The sequence below is a fragment of the Capricornis sumatraensis genome, chromosome 5, assembly GCF_032405125.1.
Source record: "Capricornis sumatraensis isolate serow.1 chromosome 5, serow.2, whole genome shotgun sequence".
In the NCBI taxonomy this organism is placed as follows: domain Eukaryota; kingdom Metazoa; phylum Chordata; class Mammalia; order Artiodactyla; family Bovidae; genus Capricornis; species Capricornis sumatraensis.
The window spans coordinates 60,492,773-60,510,098 of record NC_091073.1 but is presented as its reverse complement, the minus strand read 5'-3'; the positions used below and the strand labels follow the sequence as shown (position 1 = coordinate 60,510,098).

Here is a 17,326-nt window from a genome sequence, read left to right as displayed (position 1 = left end):
GGGTGTTGCATCTCAATTCTCCCAATGGGTAAAACGGAAGTTACATTAAATTATTTGCTCATTTTTAATTCTAAAGATACATGGAACTAAGTAAAGCGGTTCAGAGTGAAAGCTGTGAAGGCAGATTGCCTGGATTTCCTAATTTCTAAGCATGTTTCTTCTCTACAAAATGGGAATAATAATGATATCTATCTCAGATGTTCTCTCTTGCCATCTTCTGCTTGACCATGTCCAATTTACCCTGATTCATGGACCTAACATTCCAGATTCCTGTCTTAGGAATCAGTGAACTAAAGTGCATGGGAATGGGGGAATTTAATTCAGATGAGAAGAAATGGAATTGCCCTCACAGTCAACAGAAGAGTCGAAAATGCTGTATTTGGGTGCAAGCTCAAAAATGATAGAATAATCTCAGTTTGTTTTCAAGGCAAACCATTCAACATCACAGTAATCCAAATCTATTCCCAACCACTAATGCCAAAGAAGCCCAAGTTGAATGGTTCTATGAAGATTTCAAGACCTTCTAGAACTAACACCAAAGAAAGATGTTCTTTTCATCACTGGGGACTGGAACACAAAAGTGGAAAGTCAAGAGAACCTGGAGTAACAGGAAAGTTTGTTTGAGTACAAAATGAAGCAGAGAAAGGTTAAGAGTATTGTCAAGAGAACCCACTGGTCATAGCAAACACCCTCTTCCAACAACACAAGAGACGACTCTACACATGGACATCACCAGATGGTCAATACAGGAATCAGACTGATTACATTCTTTGCAGTTGAAGATTTTATACAGCTGACAAAATCAAGACCTGGAGCTGACTGTGGCTCAGATCATGAGCTGCTTATTCCAAAATTCAGACTTAAATTGAAGAAAGTAGGTAAAACCACTAGGCCATTCAGGTATGACCTAAATCAAATCCCTTATGATTATACAGTGGAAGTAACAAACAGATTCAAGGGATTAGATCTGATAGACAGAGTGCCTGAAGAACTATGTATGGACAGAGGTTAGTAAAGTTGCACAGGAGGTGGTGACCAAAGCCACCCAAGAAAAAGAAATGTAACAAGGTAAAATGGTTGTCTGAGGCCTTACAAATAGCTGACAAAAGAAGAGAAGATAAAGAAAAAGGAGAAAAGAAAAGATATACCAAACTAAATACACAGTTTCAAAGCAAGGAGAGACAAGAAAGCCTTCTTAAGTGAACAATGCAAAGAAATAAAGGAAAACAATAGAGTGGGAAAGACTAGAGATTGCTTCAAGAAAATCAGAGATACCAAGAGAACATTTCATGCAAAGATTGGCACAATAAAGGACAGAAATGGTATGGACCTAACAGAAGCAGAAGAGATTAAGAAGGTGCACGATTTCACAAAAGAACTATACAAAAAAGGTCTTAATGACCCATATAACCATCATGGTTTGGTCACTCACCTAGAGACAGATGTCCTGGAGTATAAAGTGGGCCTTAAGAAGCATTACTACTGACAAAAGCTAGTGCAATACTGTACATAGAAAACACTAAAGACACTATCAGAAAATTACTTGAATTAATCTGTGAATCTAGTAAAGTGGCAGGATATAAAATCAATTCACAGAAATCACTTGCATTCCTATATACTAACAATGAAGAATCAGAAAGAGAAATTAAGAAATCAATCCCATTTACCACTGCAACTAAAAGAATAAAATACCTAGGCATAAACCCTACCTAAGGAGACAAAAGCACAATATACAAAAAACTATAGGACACTTCACAATTTGTATGGAAATGCAAAAGACCCCAAGGAGCCAAAGCAATCTGGAGAAAGAATAGAGCTGAAGGAATCAACTCAACTGACTTCAAACTATACTACAAAGCTACAGTCATCAAGACAGTATGGTACTGGCACAAAAACAGAAGTATAGACCAATGGAATGAGATAGAAGCCCATAGATAAACCCACGGATGTATGGGCACCTGATCTTTGAGAAAGGAAGCAAGAAAATACACTGGGAAAAAAATCTCTTCAGTAAGTGGTGCTGGAAGAACTGGACAACTACATGCAAAAGAATGAAATTAGAATACTGCTTAATACCATACACAAAGATAAACTCTAAACAGACTAAAGACCTAAAATGTAAGACCAGAAACTATAAAACTCTTAGAAGAAAAGACAGGCAGGGCACTGTATGACATAAATCATAGCAAGATACTTTATGACTCACCTCCTGCTGCTACTGCTAAGTCCCTTCAGTCGTGTCTGACTCTGGGTGACCCCATAGACGGCAGCCTGCCAAGGCTCCCCCGTCCCTGGGATTCTCCAGGCAAGAACGCTGGAGTGGGTTGCCATTTCCTTCTCCAATGCATGAAAGTGAAAAGTGAAAGTGAAGTCACTCAGTGTCCGACTCTTAGTGACCCCGTGGACTGTAGCCCACCAGGCTCCTCCATCCATGGGATTTTCCAGCCAAGAGTACTGGAGTGGGTTGCCATTTCCTTCTCCAGACTCACCTCCTAGAATAATGGAAATTAAAACAAATACAGGGGGCCTAATTAAACTTAACTGCTTTTGCACAGGAAAGGAAACTATAAACGAGGTGAAAAGACAACCCTCAGAATGGGAGAAAATAATAGCAAATGAAATAACTGACAAAGGATTAATTTCCAAAATACACAAGCAGTTCATACAACTCAATACTAGAAAAACAAACCCAACCAAAAAGTGGGCAAAAGACCTAGACAGACATTTCTCCAAAGACGACATAGAGATGGCTAATAAGCACATGAAGAGATGCTCAACATCACTTCTTATTAGAGAAGTGCAAATCAAAACTACAACAAGGTATCACCTCACACCAGACAGAATGGCTGTAATCAAAAAATCCACAAACAACAGTCTGGAGAGTGTTTGGAGAAAAGGGAATCCTCCTACACTGCTGGTGGGAATGTAAAATGATACAGCCACTATGGAAGACAGTATGGAGATTCCTTAAAAAAAAAAAAAAAAGAAAAAAACTAGGAATAAAATCACCATATGACCCAGCAATACCGTTTCTAGGCATATAACCTGAAGAAACCAAAACTGAAAAAGACACAGGTACCCCAATGTTCACTGTAGCTCTATTCACAATAGCCATGACATGGAGGCAACCTAGATGTCCATCAACAGATGAATGGATAAAGAAGCTACGGTGTACTCACACTCACACTCACACACACACACACACACACACACACACACACACACACACTGGAATACTACTCAGCCATAAAAATGAACACATTTGAGTCAGTTTTAATGAACTGGATTAACCTAGAGCCTATTATACAGAGTAAAGTCAGAAAAAAAATATCATATATTAACACATATATATGGAACCTAGAAGAATGGTACTGATGAATGTTTACAGAGCAACAATGGAGACACAGACATAGAGAACACACTTATGAACAAGGGTGGGGGAGAAGAGGGGGAGGGTGAAATAAATGGAGTGTAGCATGGAAGCATATACACTAACATATGTAAATACAGAGCTAATGGGAACTTGCTGTATGACTCAGAGAACTCAAACTGCGGCTCTCTAATAACCTAGATGGGTCAGAATGGGTGGGAAGTGGGAGGGATATTCAAAAGGGAGGGGATATATGTACACTTATGGTTTACTCATGTGGCTGTATGACAGAAATCAAACCAATATTGTAAAACAATCATCAATTAAAAATAAATATTTTTTAAAAAGTTAGTGGAGGTGATGGAATTGCAGCTGAGCTATTTTAAATCCTGTGCTGCACTCAATATGCCAGCAAATTTGGAAAACTCAGCAGTAGCCACAGGACTGGAAAAGGTCAGTTTTCATTCCAATCCCAAATAAGGACAACGCCAATCAATGTTCAAACTATTGCACAATTGTGCTCATCTCCATGCCAGTAAGGTTACGCTCAATATTCTATAAGCGAGGCTTTAGCAGGACATGAACCAAGAACTTTCAGATGTACAAGCTGGATTTAGTAAAGGCAGAGAAATCAGAGAACAAATTGCCAACATCCATTGGAACATAGAAAAAGCAAGAGAATTTCAGAAAAACATCTACTTCTGCTTCACTGACTACACTAAAGCTTTTGACTGTATGGATCAAAACAAACTGGAATATTCTAAAAGAGATGGGAATACCAGAGCACCTTACTTGCCTCTTGAGAAACCTGTATGCAGGTCAGGAAGGAACAGTTAGAACCAGACATACAACAACAGACTGGTTCAAAATTGGGAAAGGAGTACAAGGCTGTGAATTGCCACCCTGCTTATTTAACTTCTATGCAGAATACATCATGCAAAAATGCAGGGCTGGTGAATCACAAGCTGGAATCAAGACTGCTGCTGCTGCTGCTAAGTCGCTTCAGTTGTGTTCAACTCTGTGCGACCCCATAGACGACAGCCCACCAGGCTCTGCTGTCCCTGGGATTCTCCAGGCAAGAACACTGGAGTGGGTTGCCATTTCCTTCTCCAATGCATGAAAGTGAAAAGTGAAAGTGAAGTCGCTCAGTTGTGTCCGACTCTTCATGACCCCATGGACCGGAGGCTCCTCCATCCATGGGATTTTCCAGGCAAGAGTACTGGAGTGGGTTGCCATTGCCTTCTCTGGGAATCAAGACTGCTGGGAGAAAAATCAACAACCTCACATATGTAGATAATACCACTTTAATGGCAGAAAGTGAAGAGGAACTAAAGAGCTTCTTGATAAAATTGAAAGAGGAGAGTGAAAAAGTTGGCTTAAAACTCAACATACAAAAAACTAAGATTGTGGCATCCAATCCCATCACTGCATGGCAAATATTAACAGACAGGGAAAAAGTGGAAGCAGTAATAGACTATATTTTCTTGGGCACGAAAATCACTGTGGATAGTGACTGCAGCCATGAAGTTTTTGACGCTTGCCCTTTGGAAGGTATGCTATTACAAACATAGGCAATATTAAAAAGCAGAAACATCACTCTGCCATCAAAATCCATATATTCAAAGCTATAGTTTTTCCAGCAGTCATGTACAGATTGAGAGCTGGACACATCTATACATGAAAAAAGGCTGAGTGCTGAAGAACTGATGCTTTTCAGTGCTAAAGAATTGATGCTTTTCAGTGCTGAAGAATTGATGCTTGTGGTGCTGCACAAGACTCTTGAGAGTCCCTTGTACTGCCAAGGATATCAAACCAGTCAATCCTAAAAGAAACCAACCCTGAAAATTCACTGGAAAGACTGATGCTGAAGCTGAAGCTTCAATACTTTGGCCACTTGATGTGAAGATTCAAATTATCGGAAAAGACTGATGCTGGGAAAAGCTGAAGGCCAAAGGAAAAGGTGGCAGCAGTGGATAAGATATTTAGATAGCATTACTGACTCAATGAACAGGAATTTGAGCAAACTCTGGTAGATAGTGCAGGACAGGGGAGCCTGGCATGCTGCAGTTTATGGGGTCGCAAAGCGTCACATCCGACTTAGCAACTGAACAACAACTATCTTAAAGCAGCATGAGGATTAAATATACTTAAAGTACAGAGAACAGGGGATAACACATGAAAAAAAAAACTAACAGCTAATAAATAAGCCTTATTATTAAAATGAAAATATCTCTAGTCATTAATTTTTAAAAGCTGGAAAAATCACAGTAAAGGACAAATTTATGTTCTTATTCCATGAGTAAAATTATACTCAGATTATCGCTATTGTTTTAGGAAATAAAAGCATCTATTCCTGTTTCATAGTGTTCTGCAGAAAAGATAAAACATTAAATTAAGAGTATAAGTTTAAGCTAAAAAAATAGTGACCCTCTAATTGAGACCTAAATATCTCAAAACTTTAGGAAGAGAAATGAGACAAAACAAAAAACTGTGAAATGTAAACTTCTAGTTTTGGCAACAAATTTGAAAACTCTCTGCTCCCGGTGCCAAGTGAAATGATATGGCTGTCTAGCCATCTTGCTAGAATTGAAACTGTGCTGCATCCGTGGATCCCCTCCTTTCCTAGGGTGTGAAACTATCTTGTTACATCTGTCAAACCCAGTGATTGCTAGAGCTTCCCCTGCAGAGAAATTAACTGTGATTATGGTTTTTCTGGTTTGGGTCAAAGGGCTCCTCCAAAAAGTTGCCTCAAAACCCCATGGACTCTGCAAATGACAGTGGGTGGCAAGGAAAGGCATATAAAATCTCATGTGAAAGATTTCAGAGAAAATCGCTAAACAAAACAACAGGCCGTGGGGAATATGCTTCCTTGGGAATCTGGACACTTTCCTCCCTTTTTGTCCTTCTGTGAATTGTCAAGTATCGATTTTAGAAAAGCCTATGGCTGAGCAATAAAACTATCATCAAATGGCTATGGTACTGTGTTAAGTATTAATACTTCTTAATGACTTATTTAAGGAAAAAAGTACAAAAGTGGAATGCAAATAGCACATTCAATGAACATAAGATGAACTGCAGGAAACAACAGCTGTAATGTTGGATTTTAAAACTGCAATGAGATTATGAACAAAACACAACAGAGGTTAATGGTAAAATTCCAGCTTTTTAATGTAAATGACTTGGAATGATATTACTGTCTTCACTCTGAAAATGTTTCATTAAATTCAGTAAAGCTAACAAAAAAATAAAGCTATCCCCGTGGGATCAGTCAGAGATTCTACTCAAATGAGGTCAAAGATTCCTCACATATGACATCAAAAGATAATCCATAAAAGAAAAAAATGATAAATTAAGACTAGCAAAATTAAGAACCTCTGCTCTTCAAAAAACGAGGAAAAAGGTCAAACACTAGGAGCAAATATTTGCAAGTCAAATATCTAATAAGGGACTTATATCTCAACACATTAAGAAAACAAACAACCCAATTTTAAAAGTAGCCAAGAGATCTGAAATTTTCAAGACAAGCAGTAGCATGAAAAGATACTTAACATCATTAGCTACTAGGGAAATAGAAAAGAGAGCCACACTGAGTTACCACTACATACCTATCAGAATGGTTCAAAACAAAAACAAAGGGATAAATCCCATATACTGCAAGTGAGAACACAAAATGGTACAGCAACTTTGGAAAACAGTTCGACATTTTCTTATAAACATGACTCATATGTTTATCATACAACCCACACAGGTAAAATAAAAACCTATGTTAACACAAAGCCCTGTCTGAACGTTTACAGCAGCTCTACTTAAAAATACCAAAAACTAATTTCAGTGTCACTCAATTGAGTGTGAGACTTCCACATAATGGAATACTGCTCGGCCATAATAAGGGATAAACTGATATAAAACAATATAGCTAAATCTCATATGAATTATGCTAAGTGAAAGAAGCCAGACTCAAACAGATATGCACTACATGATTTCGTGTATATGGCACTCTAGACAAAACAGTTCCGTTGCCAAGTACTGATGGGTGGAGAGGGACTAACTAGAGAGGGGCAGGAGGGAATTTTGGGGTGATGGAACTGCTCCATATTTTGATTGTACTGGTCATAAAACTATGTGCACTTGTCAAAATCACAGAATTGTACACGAAAAAATAAAATAACCCCAAACTACTGACATGAAAAAAACCTTAAAATGAAAAAAAAAATGGCTAAGTCTATTTGGGGAATTAAGTCACAATTGTGCTCCACGAGATTAGTCTCATGTTTACATCTGTTTGGTTTTACTATTCTGGTAGTAAAATGAGACAGATTTGACTGTCTAAAAATACACTTTAAAAAATAAACCTACTCTAAAATGTTTTGTTAATAACAAATGCCTACTAGGCCATCAATTCAATAAAATCGATTACTCTACATTCCAATCTGCTCCCTTCATTCTGTCAACATTTTTTAACATTGACTATCCACCATCAGAATACTCATCTCTACATTTCATCAGCTTATTTCAAATTCTCTTTAAGTTTTACTTTTAAATAAGATCTGTTTTTCCCTTGATACTCCTATCAGTCATATCCTTACCACAGCAATTCTTCTCTGTCACCTTAGTCCAGGTCCTTATCTCTTGATCCTAGCTAGTCTTCCAGGTTTTAGTGTTATCTCTGCTTTCATTCATCCTACCTGTGGCTGACTAACTCATCTAAAGACTAGTTTCTCATTTTTACCTGGACTGCCCTGACTCAATCAGTGGAACTGTTTTTCAGTGGAAATCCATCCACTGAAGTATATTTCAATGGGACAGAGGGGAAAATTACTTTGACACTTTAGTATTACTGTCACAGAAATATGAAAAAAATGGGTTTAGATAAATTATTTAAAAAAGCTTCCCTGATGGCTCAGACGGTAAAGAATTTGCCTGTAATGCGGGAGACCTGGGTTAGATCCCCGGGTTGGGAAGATACCCTGGAGAATGAAAGACATACCCACTCCAGGATTCTAGCTTGGAGAATTCCATGGATATAGGAGCCCGGCATACTACAGTTCATGGGGTCACAGAGTCAGACACGATGGAGTGACTTTTAAATTAATTTGTATCTGTATCATTTAGGAATGTTGAGCAAAAGCAGTTTGAGAAAAATCTAATTGAAAGAAGAGTGGCAAGCAGCTGACAGGAGATACCCCACATCCAAGGTCAGGAGTGGAAGCTGTGAGGAGATACCCCACGGCCAAAGTAAGGAGCAGTGGCTGCCCTTTGCTGGAGCAGCCGTGAAGAGATACCCCACGTCAAAGGTAAGAGAACCCCCAGTAAGACAGTAGGCGCTGAGAGAGGGCATCAGAGGGCAGACAGACTGAACTACCATATGATTCAGAAACTCCACTCCTGGAGATAAATCCAGAGAAAATCATAACTTGATAAGATATATGCACCCCAATGTTTACCGCAGTACTATTTACACTAACCATGACATGGAACCAACCTAAATGTCCATCAAGAGATGAATGGATAAAGAAAATATGGCACATATATACACAATGGAATACTACTCAGCCATAAAAAGAAACTGAATAATGCCGCTTGCAGCAACATGGATGGACACAGAGATTATCACATTAAGGGAAGTAAATCAGAGAAAGACAAATATGGTATCACTTATATGTGGAATCTTAAAAAATTATGGAATGAACTTATTTACAATACAGAAACAGACTCACAGACCTAGGAAACAAACTTATGGTTACCAAAGGGGAAAGGTAGGGAGGGAGGGATAAATTCGGAATCTGGGAGTAACAAACATAAACCATTATAGAAAAAATAGTTAAACAACAAGGACCTACTATATAGCATAGGGAACTATAGCCAGCATTTTGTAATAACCTATATGGGAAAAGAATCTGAAAAAGATTGTGTGTATGTGTATAAACTGAATAACTTTGCTGTACACCTGAAACTAACAACACTATAAATCAACTATACTTCAATTTTTAAAAAGTTAACTGCATCAAAAACACAATGCCTGCATCACAACCAGAAGTTATCAAATAGCAACTAATGCATACAAAACTCTGATGGAGGCCTTCCCTGGTGGTCCAGCAGTGGATAGTCCACCCATCAATGCAGGGGACACACTTCGATCCCTCATCTGGGAGGATTCCACATGCCAGTGCAACTAAGCCAGCGCACCATAACTACTGAAACCCACATGCCCTAGAACCCATTCTCTGCAACAAGAGAAGCCACCACAATGAGAGGCCAGTGCATGGCAACCAGAGAGCAGCCCCCGCTTGCAGCAATGATAAAAAGGCCATGCATAGCAAGTAAGACCCAGCGCAGCCAAAAGGAATAAATACCAATTTTGATAGATACACATTAGTCTTGAATAGCTAAATTAATACGTTGCTACTCAATGGGTTTACTTTTATCTGCATCATTTTTAAGATTTTTAGAAGGTCTGCAGAGTTTTAGGCTCTCCTCCCAAATTACTTAATTCTAGTCTTTAGAACTTTAACAAGAGCTCCATATGATTCCTATGTATATCAAAGTTTGAGAAGCACTGGCCTAAAACAAGAGTTGACAAATTCTGTTTAAAAAGCTAGATAATGTTACATTTTGCAAGCTATTAGGTCTCTTTTTTAACTATTCAACTATGCTGCTTACCATGAAGATAAAAAGGTCAATACATAAGAAAGTATAATTAAAGATGTATATACACCTAGAAAAAACAGAGCCCCGAAATACTTAAGGCAAGAAAATGACAAAATTGAGAAATACACAATCTAGTAATTTAACAGAGATTTTCAGTATCACTCTCTCAGAATTAAACAGAAAATCAGCAAAGACATAAATACATGAACACCACCACCAACAAACTTAACCTAGCTGACATTTACAGAATGCTTCAATCAACAACAGCAGCAACTTACTCTTTTTAATTAAACATGATGTACTCTCCAGAAGGGAGCTTCCCTGATGGCTCACTGGGTAAAGAATCTGCCTGCAATGCAGGAGACAAAGGACATGCGGGTTTGATCTCTGGGCTAGGAAGATCCCCTGGAGAAGGAAATGGCAACCCTACTCAAGTATTCTTGCCTGGGAAATTCTCACGGACACGGGAGCAGGGCAGGCTACAGTCCATGGGGTTGCAAGAGTCAGACTCAACTTAGCGACTAAGCACACACACACGTTCTCCAGAATATAACACATGACAGACTACAAAACAAGTTTTAGCAAAACACTAAAATCATAGAAACTATGTTCTCCAGTCACCTGGACTTATATGAGAAATTAATAATAGAAAAAGTCAGTCCTGGGTGTTCATTGGAAGGACTGATATTGAAGCTGAAACTCCAATACTTTGGCCACCTGATGCGAAGAACTGCCTCATCTGAACAGACCCTGATGCTGGGAAAGATTGAGGGCAGGAGGAGAAGGGGACAACAGAGGATGAGATGGTTGGATGACATCACGGACTCAATGGATATGGGTTTGGGCGGACTCCAGGAGTTGGTGATGGACAGGGAGGCCTGGCGTGCTATGGTTCATGGGGTCACAAAGAGTCGGACAGGACTGAGTGACTGAACTGAACTGAATAGAAAAAAAGTGGGAAATCCCCCAAAGATTACAGTATGACACAACAAACTTTAACATAGATCAAAGAAGAAATTTCAAGGAAAATTAGAAAATATCTTGTGAGACAGCATAATACTATTTTAAGGATAAGATATATAGAACAATGGAACAAAAAAGAGAGCTAAGAAACTGTTTTTGGACAAAGGTGCCAAGGCAATTCAACAAGAGAAAGCATAGTCTTTTCAGCAAATGGTGCTGGAACAATTAGAAAGCCATGTTAAGAAAAAAAAATTCCTTACCTCATACTATAACAAAACTTAACTCAAAATGAATCGCACAACCTAAATGTAAAAACTAAAATGATAAAACTAAAGAAAACAATAGGAGAAAAATCTTTGTGACCCAGGCCTGAGCAACATTTCCTTAGATAAGATCCTAAGAACTGCAGTACATAAAAGAAAAAGTTGCCAAACTGGATTCGTAAAGTTAAAAGTTTGCACTCTTCAAAAGATATCATTTAAAAAAAGAAAAAAAGACTTCTGTGGTGGCACACTGGATAAGAATCCATCCGAGAATCACGGCAGAGGAGACAGACAATCCCTGATCAGGAGGATCCCACATGGCATGGAGCAGCTAAGCCCAAGCACCACAGTTGCTGAGCCTGTGCTCTGGAGCCCACGCGCCCTGACTACTGAGCCTGTGTGCCTAGCGCCTGCGCTCTGCAATTAGAGAGGCCACCGCAAGAGAGGCCCAAGCACCGCAACGAAGGGTGGCCCCCACTCACCGCAACTGCCAAAGTCCATGCAAAGCAATAAATGCAAAGTAACAAAGACCCATTGCAGCCAAACAGAAAAGAAATAATTAAATTTTTTTAAAGGAGATAAGCCACACAGCAGGAGAAAACTGAAAGTGAAGTCACTCAGTCGTGTCTGACTCTTTGCGACCCCATGGACTGTAGCCTACCAGGCTCCTCTATCCATGAGATTTTCCAGGCAGGAGTACTGGAGTGGGTTGCCATTTCCTTCTCCAGGGATCTTCCCGACCCATTTCCAAATCATATACCTGATAAAAGACTTCTAGTAAGAATATAAAACAAACCCTTAAAATTCAATTGTAAGACACAAAACCCAATTTAGATCAAAAAAAGATTTAAACAGATACGTCAGCAAAGGTAAATGAATGCACACACATTAAAAGATACTCAACATCAGTCATTAGAGACGGTTTAAATGCATTTAAATTTGATTAAACGCAAATTAAAACCACAATAAGTAACCACTCCACATCTACATTGAGGGGCATTCTCAAGTAGATAAACTTTAAGAAAGGAGAATGGAAGGTAAGAATCTGGAAACTGATTGTCTTAAAATTATCTTTGCTGACATACTCAATGGAAAGCTTCTATATGCCTCTTGGTAGTACACATACCAAGCTTAAGACCATTTGTATAAGAAAAGAGGAATTTAGTGACTTACAAAATATTTGGTTAACAGAATTTGATGATCTGGAAAGGTGTCAAAAAACAAATGAGGCTCATTTGGAAATGAAAAAAAAGTAGGGGTGGGAAAGGAGCAAGCAGGAAGGACAGAGAGTTCTCACCCATCAGCATCGTTCTGATAGTCCTGAGCACTGGCAAATAGTTTTTTTGGTTTGTTTTTTAAATCATCTGATTGACTCCCACACAGGTTCTGTGCCCTAGCCAGCAATGACTAAAATGCACCATGCCCAGACAAGTCTCCACACCTTCTCTTCAAACACTCATATCTAGAAATCACTCCGTTGCAACTAACTAGTGCAAAGCAGAGAACTGCAAGCAAAATGCACCTTCATTTTTGCCCTACATCCCAACCTGATATACTCAAATTATAGTATTTTTCAAAGTGTAATAATAATTACCGGTTTACATGCCTGCCTCTTCTGCCTCCCATTAGAGACTGTGCCTTCTTTAATGACAGAGGAATTTTTCATTCATCTTGAGATCTTCAGCCTCAGTATGCTATGGGATTTTCCAGGCAAGAATACTGGAGTGGGTTGCCATTTCCTTCTCCAGTGACCCATACCGTCAATAAATGTTCTGAGAACGGAAGGCTGATATAAACTACAGATATAAACTCCAACCATTTAGTTTGAATGCCTTTGTCTACAAAATATATTTTTAAAACATATTGTAGGCAAATGTATTGTAAAACTAATTTTTCCTTTCTTAGGAGAGGCTCTAATCTGAAATTAAGAATTTGATATGGGGACTTCCCTGGTGGTCCAGGGGCTAAGGCTCTGTGCTCCCTCCCTATGCAGGCAGCCTGGGTTCGATCCCTGGTCAGAAAACTAGATCCCACATGCCGCAACTAAGAGTTCAAATGCCACAACTAAAGATTCTGCATGTCTCAACGAAGACTGAAGTTCCAACATGCCACAACTAACACCTGCTGCAGCCAGATAAAGAAATAAATCCTTTTAAAATAAGAATCTGATATGTTATTACATATCTAATCAACTTCTATATAAAACTCTTAGGGAAATGAGACCGATGGACTAGACAGAAGTTAGGCAACCTCGTTCTAGCTAGTACCAGTGACTCTGGATATGTTTTCTGACTTTTGGTTTCCTCATGTGTAAAGTGAAAAAATTAAAGAACAATCTCTAAACACCCTTCAAATGTTAATATTCTAAGAATTTTTAACCCATGAAGTGTTTCATTAATCAACAGTCAGAAGATAGGAGGCATGTCACATGCTGAGTATTCCTAATATTTTCATACCTCTTGCTAGAAAGCAAATGAAATTATCCTGTCAATATTCATTCAGTACTCAAATCCAGAAACAAAACTAAATAAGTGCCCTGCCCTCGACATCTACTTCTGAAATTATGAGCTTGACCTTTCAGTTCTAATAATTCAACTCTTGAAGCAAACATTTAATCACATATCATAGGCATTGACATAATAAACAAACTGTAAGCTTACCTGCCAGGAAACTGCTCCCAAAATTGCTGTTGCAAGAAGACTGAAAAAAACTAACTGCTCTGAAATTAAGCAAAAATGACGCATCCCTTTGGATGCCATGATTCTGTCAAGGCTATTGTTATCTACTCTGTGGGTAAAACATACCTTATGGCAGTCATTTAATTTGGTATGGAATCCCCAAAGAGTTAAAAGAAAAATAATATGGCAAATCATCCAGAAAATTCCAAAAATGGAAAAGCCTGGTATTACAAAATACCAGAGATGAGTGTCTCTAAGTTTAAATGCTGAAAGAATGAAAAATGTAAGCTCAATCATCCCAGTGAAAACAACTGAAAGTCTTCTGCAAATTCTTCCACGGTACAAAAAGGGTTTCCACCTTTCAGTCACTGAAAGCCCACTAAAATAAATGTCAAGGAAAGGATCAGTTATCAGGCAAATAAAAAAACATGCAAAGGCAACTGGATTTTGGGGAGTTTCCAATGAGGAGAAAAACAGCAAGACTGCAAAAATAACTAAGTTTGGAATAGCTAGAAAAGACTTCATTCTCAGGTCGATAATCAGCATGGCCAAAGCTACAACAAGTAAAATGACACTCAGAGACTTTTCCACCAACATAGTTGTGCTGGCGATGGCAAATCCAACAAGTTCCAGAAATTCAACTGTGGTTAGTAAGGTGGGCCGATGGCGGACATAACCAGAAATTCTCTCCACCAAAGAGCATAATATCCTTAATACTATGGAAGTTAGAAGCAAATATTTGGTTGATTCTTCTTTGACATCATTTTTAAAGGATGAATTATCAAGAAAACACAGGAGGCCAAGCAAGAATCCAAACCAAAGATTGGAGAGACTTAAACTTGCTGCTTCCATTGAAAAATAATAATAGAGTATGCTGGCAATTCCGAGAACAAAAAGACCAAGAATAAAAATGACCAAAATTAAGGAATTTGCTGTTTTTTCCCATCTTACATAGAGACCTAAGCATAGAGCAACCAGTAAATTGATTCTGGCTAAATAGCCAAGGTAACGCACTGAAGAATGCATGTTCACTTCTCTGTTCACTTCTTCCAGTCTTGTCATTGCTAAATAGAGACAATGACTAAAGCAGTAACGCAGTGATTTACACATTAATCTGTCAATCTGGGCTTTCTCCCCACGTTATGAAAATTAACTGCTTGTATTTCATCCAGCAAATCCAATGTATCTGTAACTCCTATTTCAGTACTTTCTCTGGTGGAATTTGTTTACAGTGATCTAAAAAAGAAGAAAAAATATTTCACTGTTAATTTTATGTAATTTACCTTTCACATATATCTTTCTTATTAAAAAATAATAACCAAGTGAGAGATAAAGTTTGTTTAGATACCCAGTTTAAAATCTGACTTGTGTGTATCTAAATGGTAACTGTCTCTGGCTTAAAAACTCATCAGTTTATCCAAACAAAAATGGAGATTTGTTCCACTTATCCTATTCTAGGATTGTATGACTAGGTTGCCATCAACAAAAATTTTTCCAGAGATGGTAAGGAATTCACCTAATCTATTTTTATTCCAATAGCCAGTTTTTCAACAACGTGCAATGATGAGATATTCAACTCAGCTTAAATCTAGCAGATGGGTCTGGAATAGTGGAAAGCTAGTCAACTCAAACAAAATGAGGGACGTCATTATTACCTCTAACTTGAAAAGCACCAGTATCCAATTACAGGCTTCCCTCGTGGCTCAGACGGTAAAGCGTCTGTCTACAACGCAGGAGACCTGGGTTTGATCCCTGGGTTGGGAAGATTCCCTGGAGAAGGAAATAGGCAACCCACTCCAGTACTCTTGCCTAGAAAATCCCATGAATGGAGTAGCCTGGTGCAGGTTGCTCTGTCCATGGGGTCGCAGAGTCGGAAATGACTGAGTGACTTCACTTCACTCACGGCTTTCTTTAATAATAATCCAATAATAGCAACCATTACCACCTGCCTAAAATCCTCTACATCTTTTTACCAGTTACTTCTAAAATGCTATAAAACCTTAGTCTCAACACTGTTTCACTAATAAACTTATTGGAAGTTTAACTGTATTAAAGTTACTCAGTCACTAAAGTTGATCCATCATTTTCCCTGTACTTTTACCTCTATTAAGTTACTCTGATGATCAAACATACAATCTCTGTAGCAAACCAATTCTGGAACTTTCTAGTCAAAACTGTAAAACTGAAATGCTGACCAACATTTATTGTAAAGTAAATTTTAAAAACTATGATTTTATTTTTGGAAACTTATCACAACAGTTATTTGTTAAAGGACTCAGATAATTATTTCAATCTTAAGGACCCCTTCAGGTTGCACTTCAAACATGACATCATCAAACAAAATTATTTAACTATCTACTAGATAATTTTCTAGTATGCTATTTCAGAAAACATGATACATGCAAAGGTTTATGGTCACAATGAATATCCACTGAGAACTCAACAAGATTAAAAACTCAAAAAATAACTACTTTGCAATCAGCTTATTTCTGCTTTCACAGGACACTAAAAGAGCCAAGAGAAATATGAGATAACCTGAATTAACCCTGAATTACCCATACAGCTGCAGAAGAATGACATTGGATGACAACTTTAGGGTCTCTGGGAGGTTCAAAGTACTATTACTAACTTACAAGTTCAACAAGTATATTTTTTACAGCTAAGTTTATTTAATTAACTAAGAATTATGATTCTCCTCAATTGTATTTTCAATCATTCCTTAAGATACCACACACCACTAAAGAAAATATCTTCCTTTGGTATATTTAGGTTTTATCTTTTACTTAAGTATGAGAAACTGACACCATCTAGAATGCACTGAATTTTTAAAAACATCACTTGTACATGCTATATAATCATTCAACAAATATGCTGGAATACATGTCCTCTAAGGGTTGATGGTACAGTCTGGGTTCAAAAACTGAACACTGTGGGAGACCAAAAAAAAAAAAAATCACACACCAGACTAAATGGTTGCAACTCAACTCATGAGACATACTTCTGTGTTTCTCTAGTCAACACTCTCATTCTCTGGGGCTAGGCAAGCCTCTCTTCCCTATTCTCAAATCTCTGACATCCACTTCTGACCAAATTCTCACCAGATGACTTTGTCTCCAATGACGTCATCAAAAGGGAGATTACCTGAGTTTCCAACACCACAAACTCACCTATATCTACCATCTCCTGATTTAAGAAAAGAAGGCTCTCTGCTGGATAGAAGGCTACATCTTTTAGCTGTACATGTGACTCTTCCTCACGGTCTCTTCCAGAACTTCACACTCTCTCCTCTCTTCCAACTCCTACTACTCTTCTCTTATCCACTGGTGCTTAAACATTTGCAAAGCTCTTTTAAAAAATGATACCAAAAAAAAAAAAATATATATATATATATATACACACACACA

General features: G+C 38.2%; 1 protein-coding gene across 1 annotated transcript in view; it reads right to left on the bottom strand.

The window, feature by feature from the left end:
* Window positions 1-15,032, bottom strand: part of TMEM168 (transmembrane protein 168) — a 46,172-nt gene extending 31,140 nt beyond the window's left edge. Inside the window, exon 1 of the mRNA XM_068972981.1 lies at window positions 13,905-15,032. Within this exon, the coding sequence (XP_068829082.1) occupies window positions 13,905-15,032 (1,128 nt within the window). The remainder of the gene's footprint in view (window positions 1-13,904) is intronic.
* Between the last annotated feature and the right edge of the window lie 2,294 nt (window positions 15,033-17,326).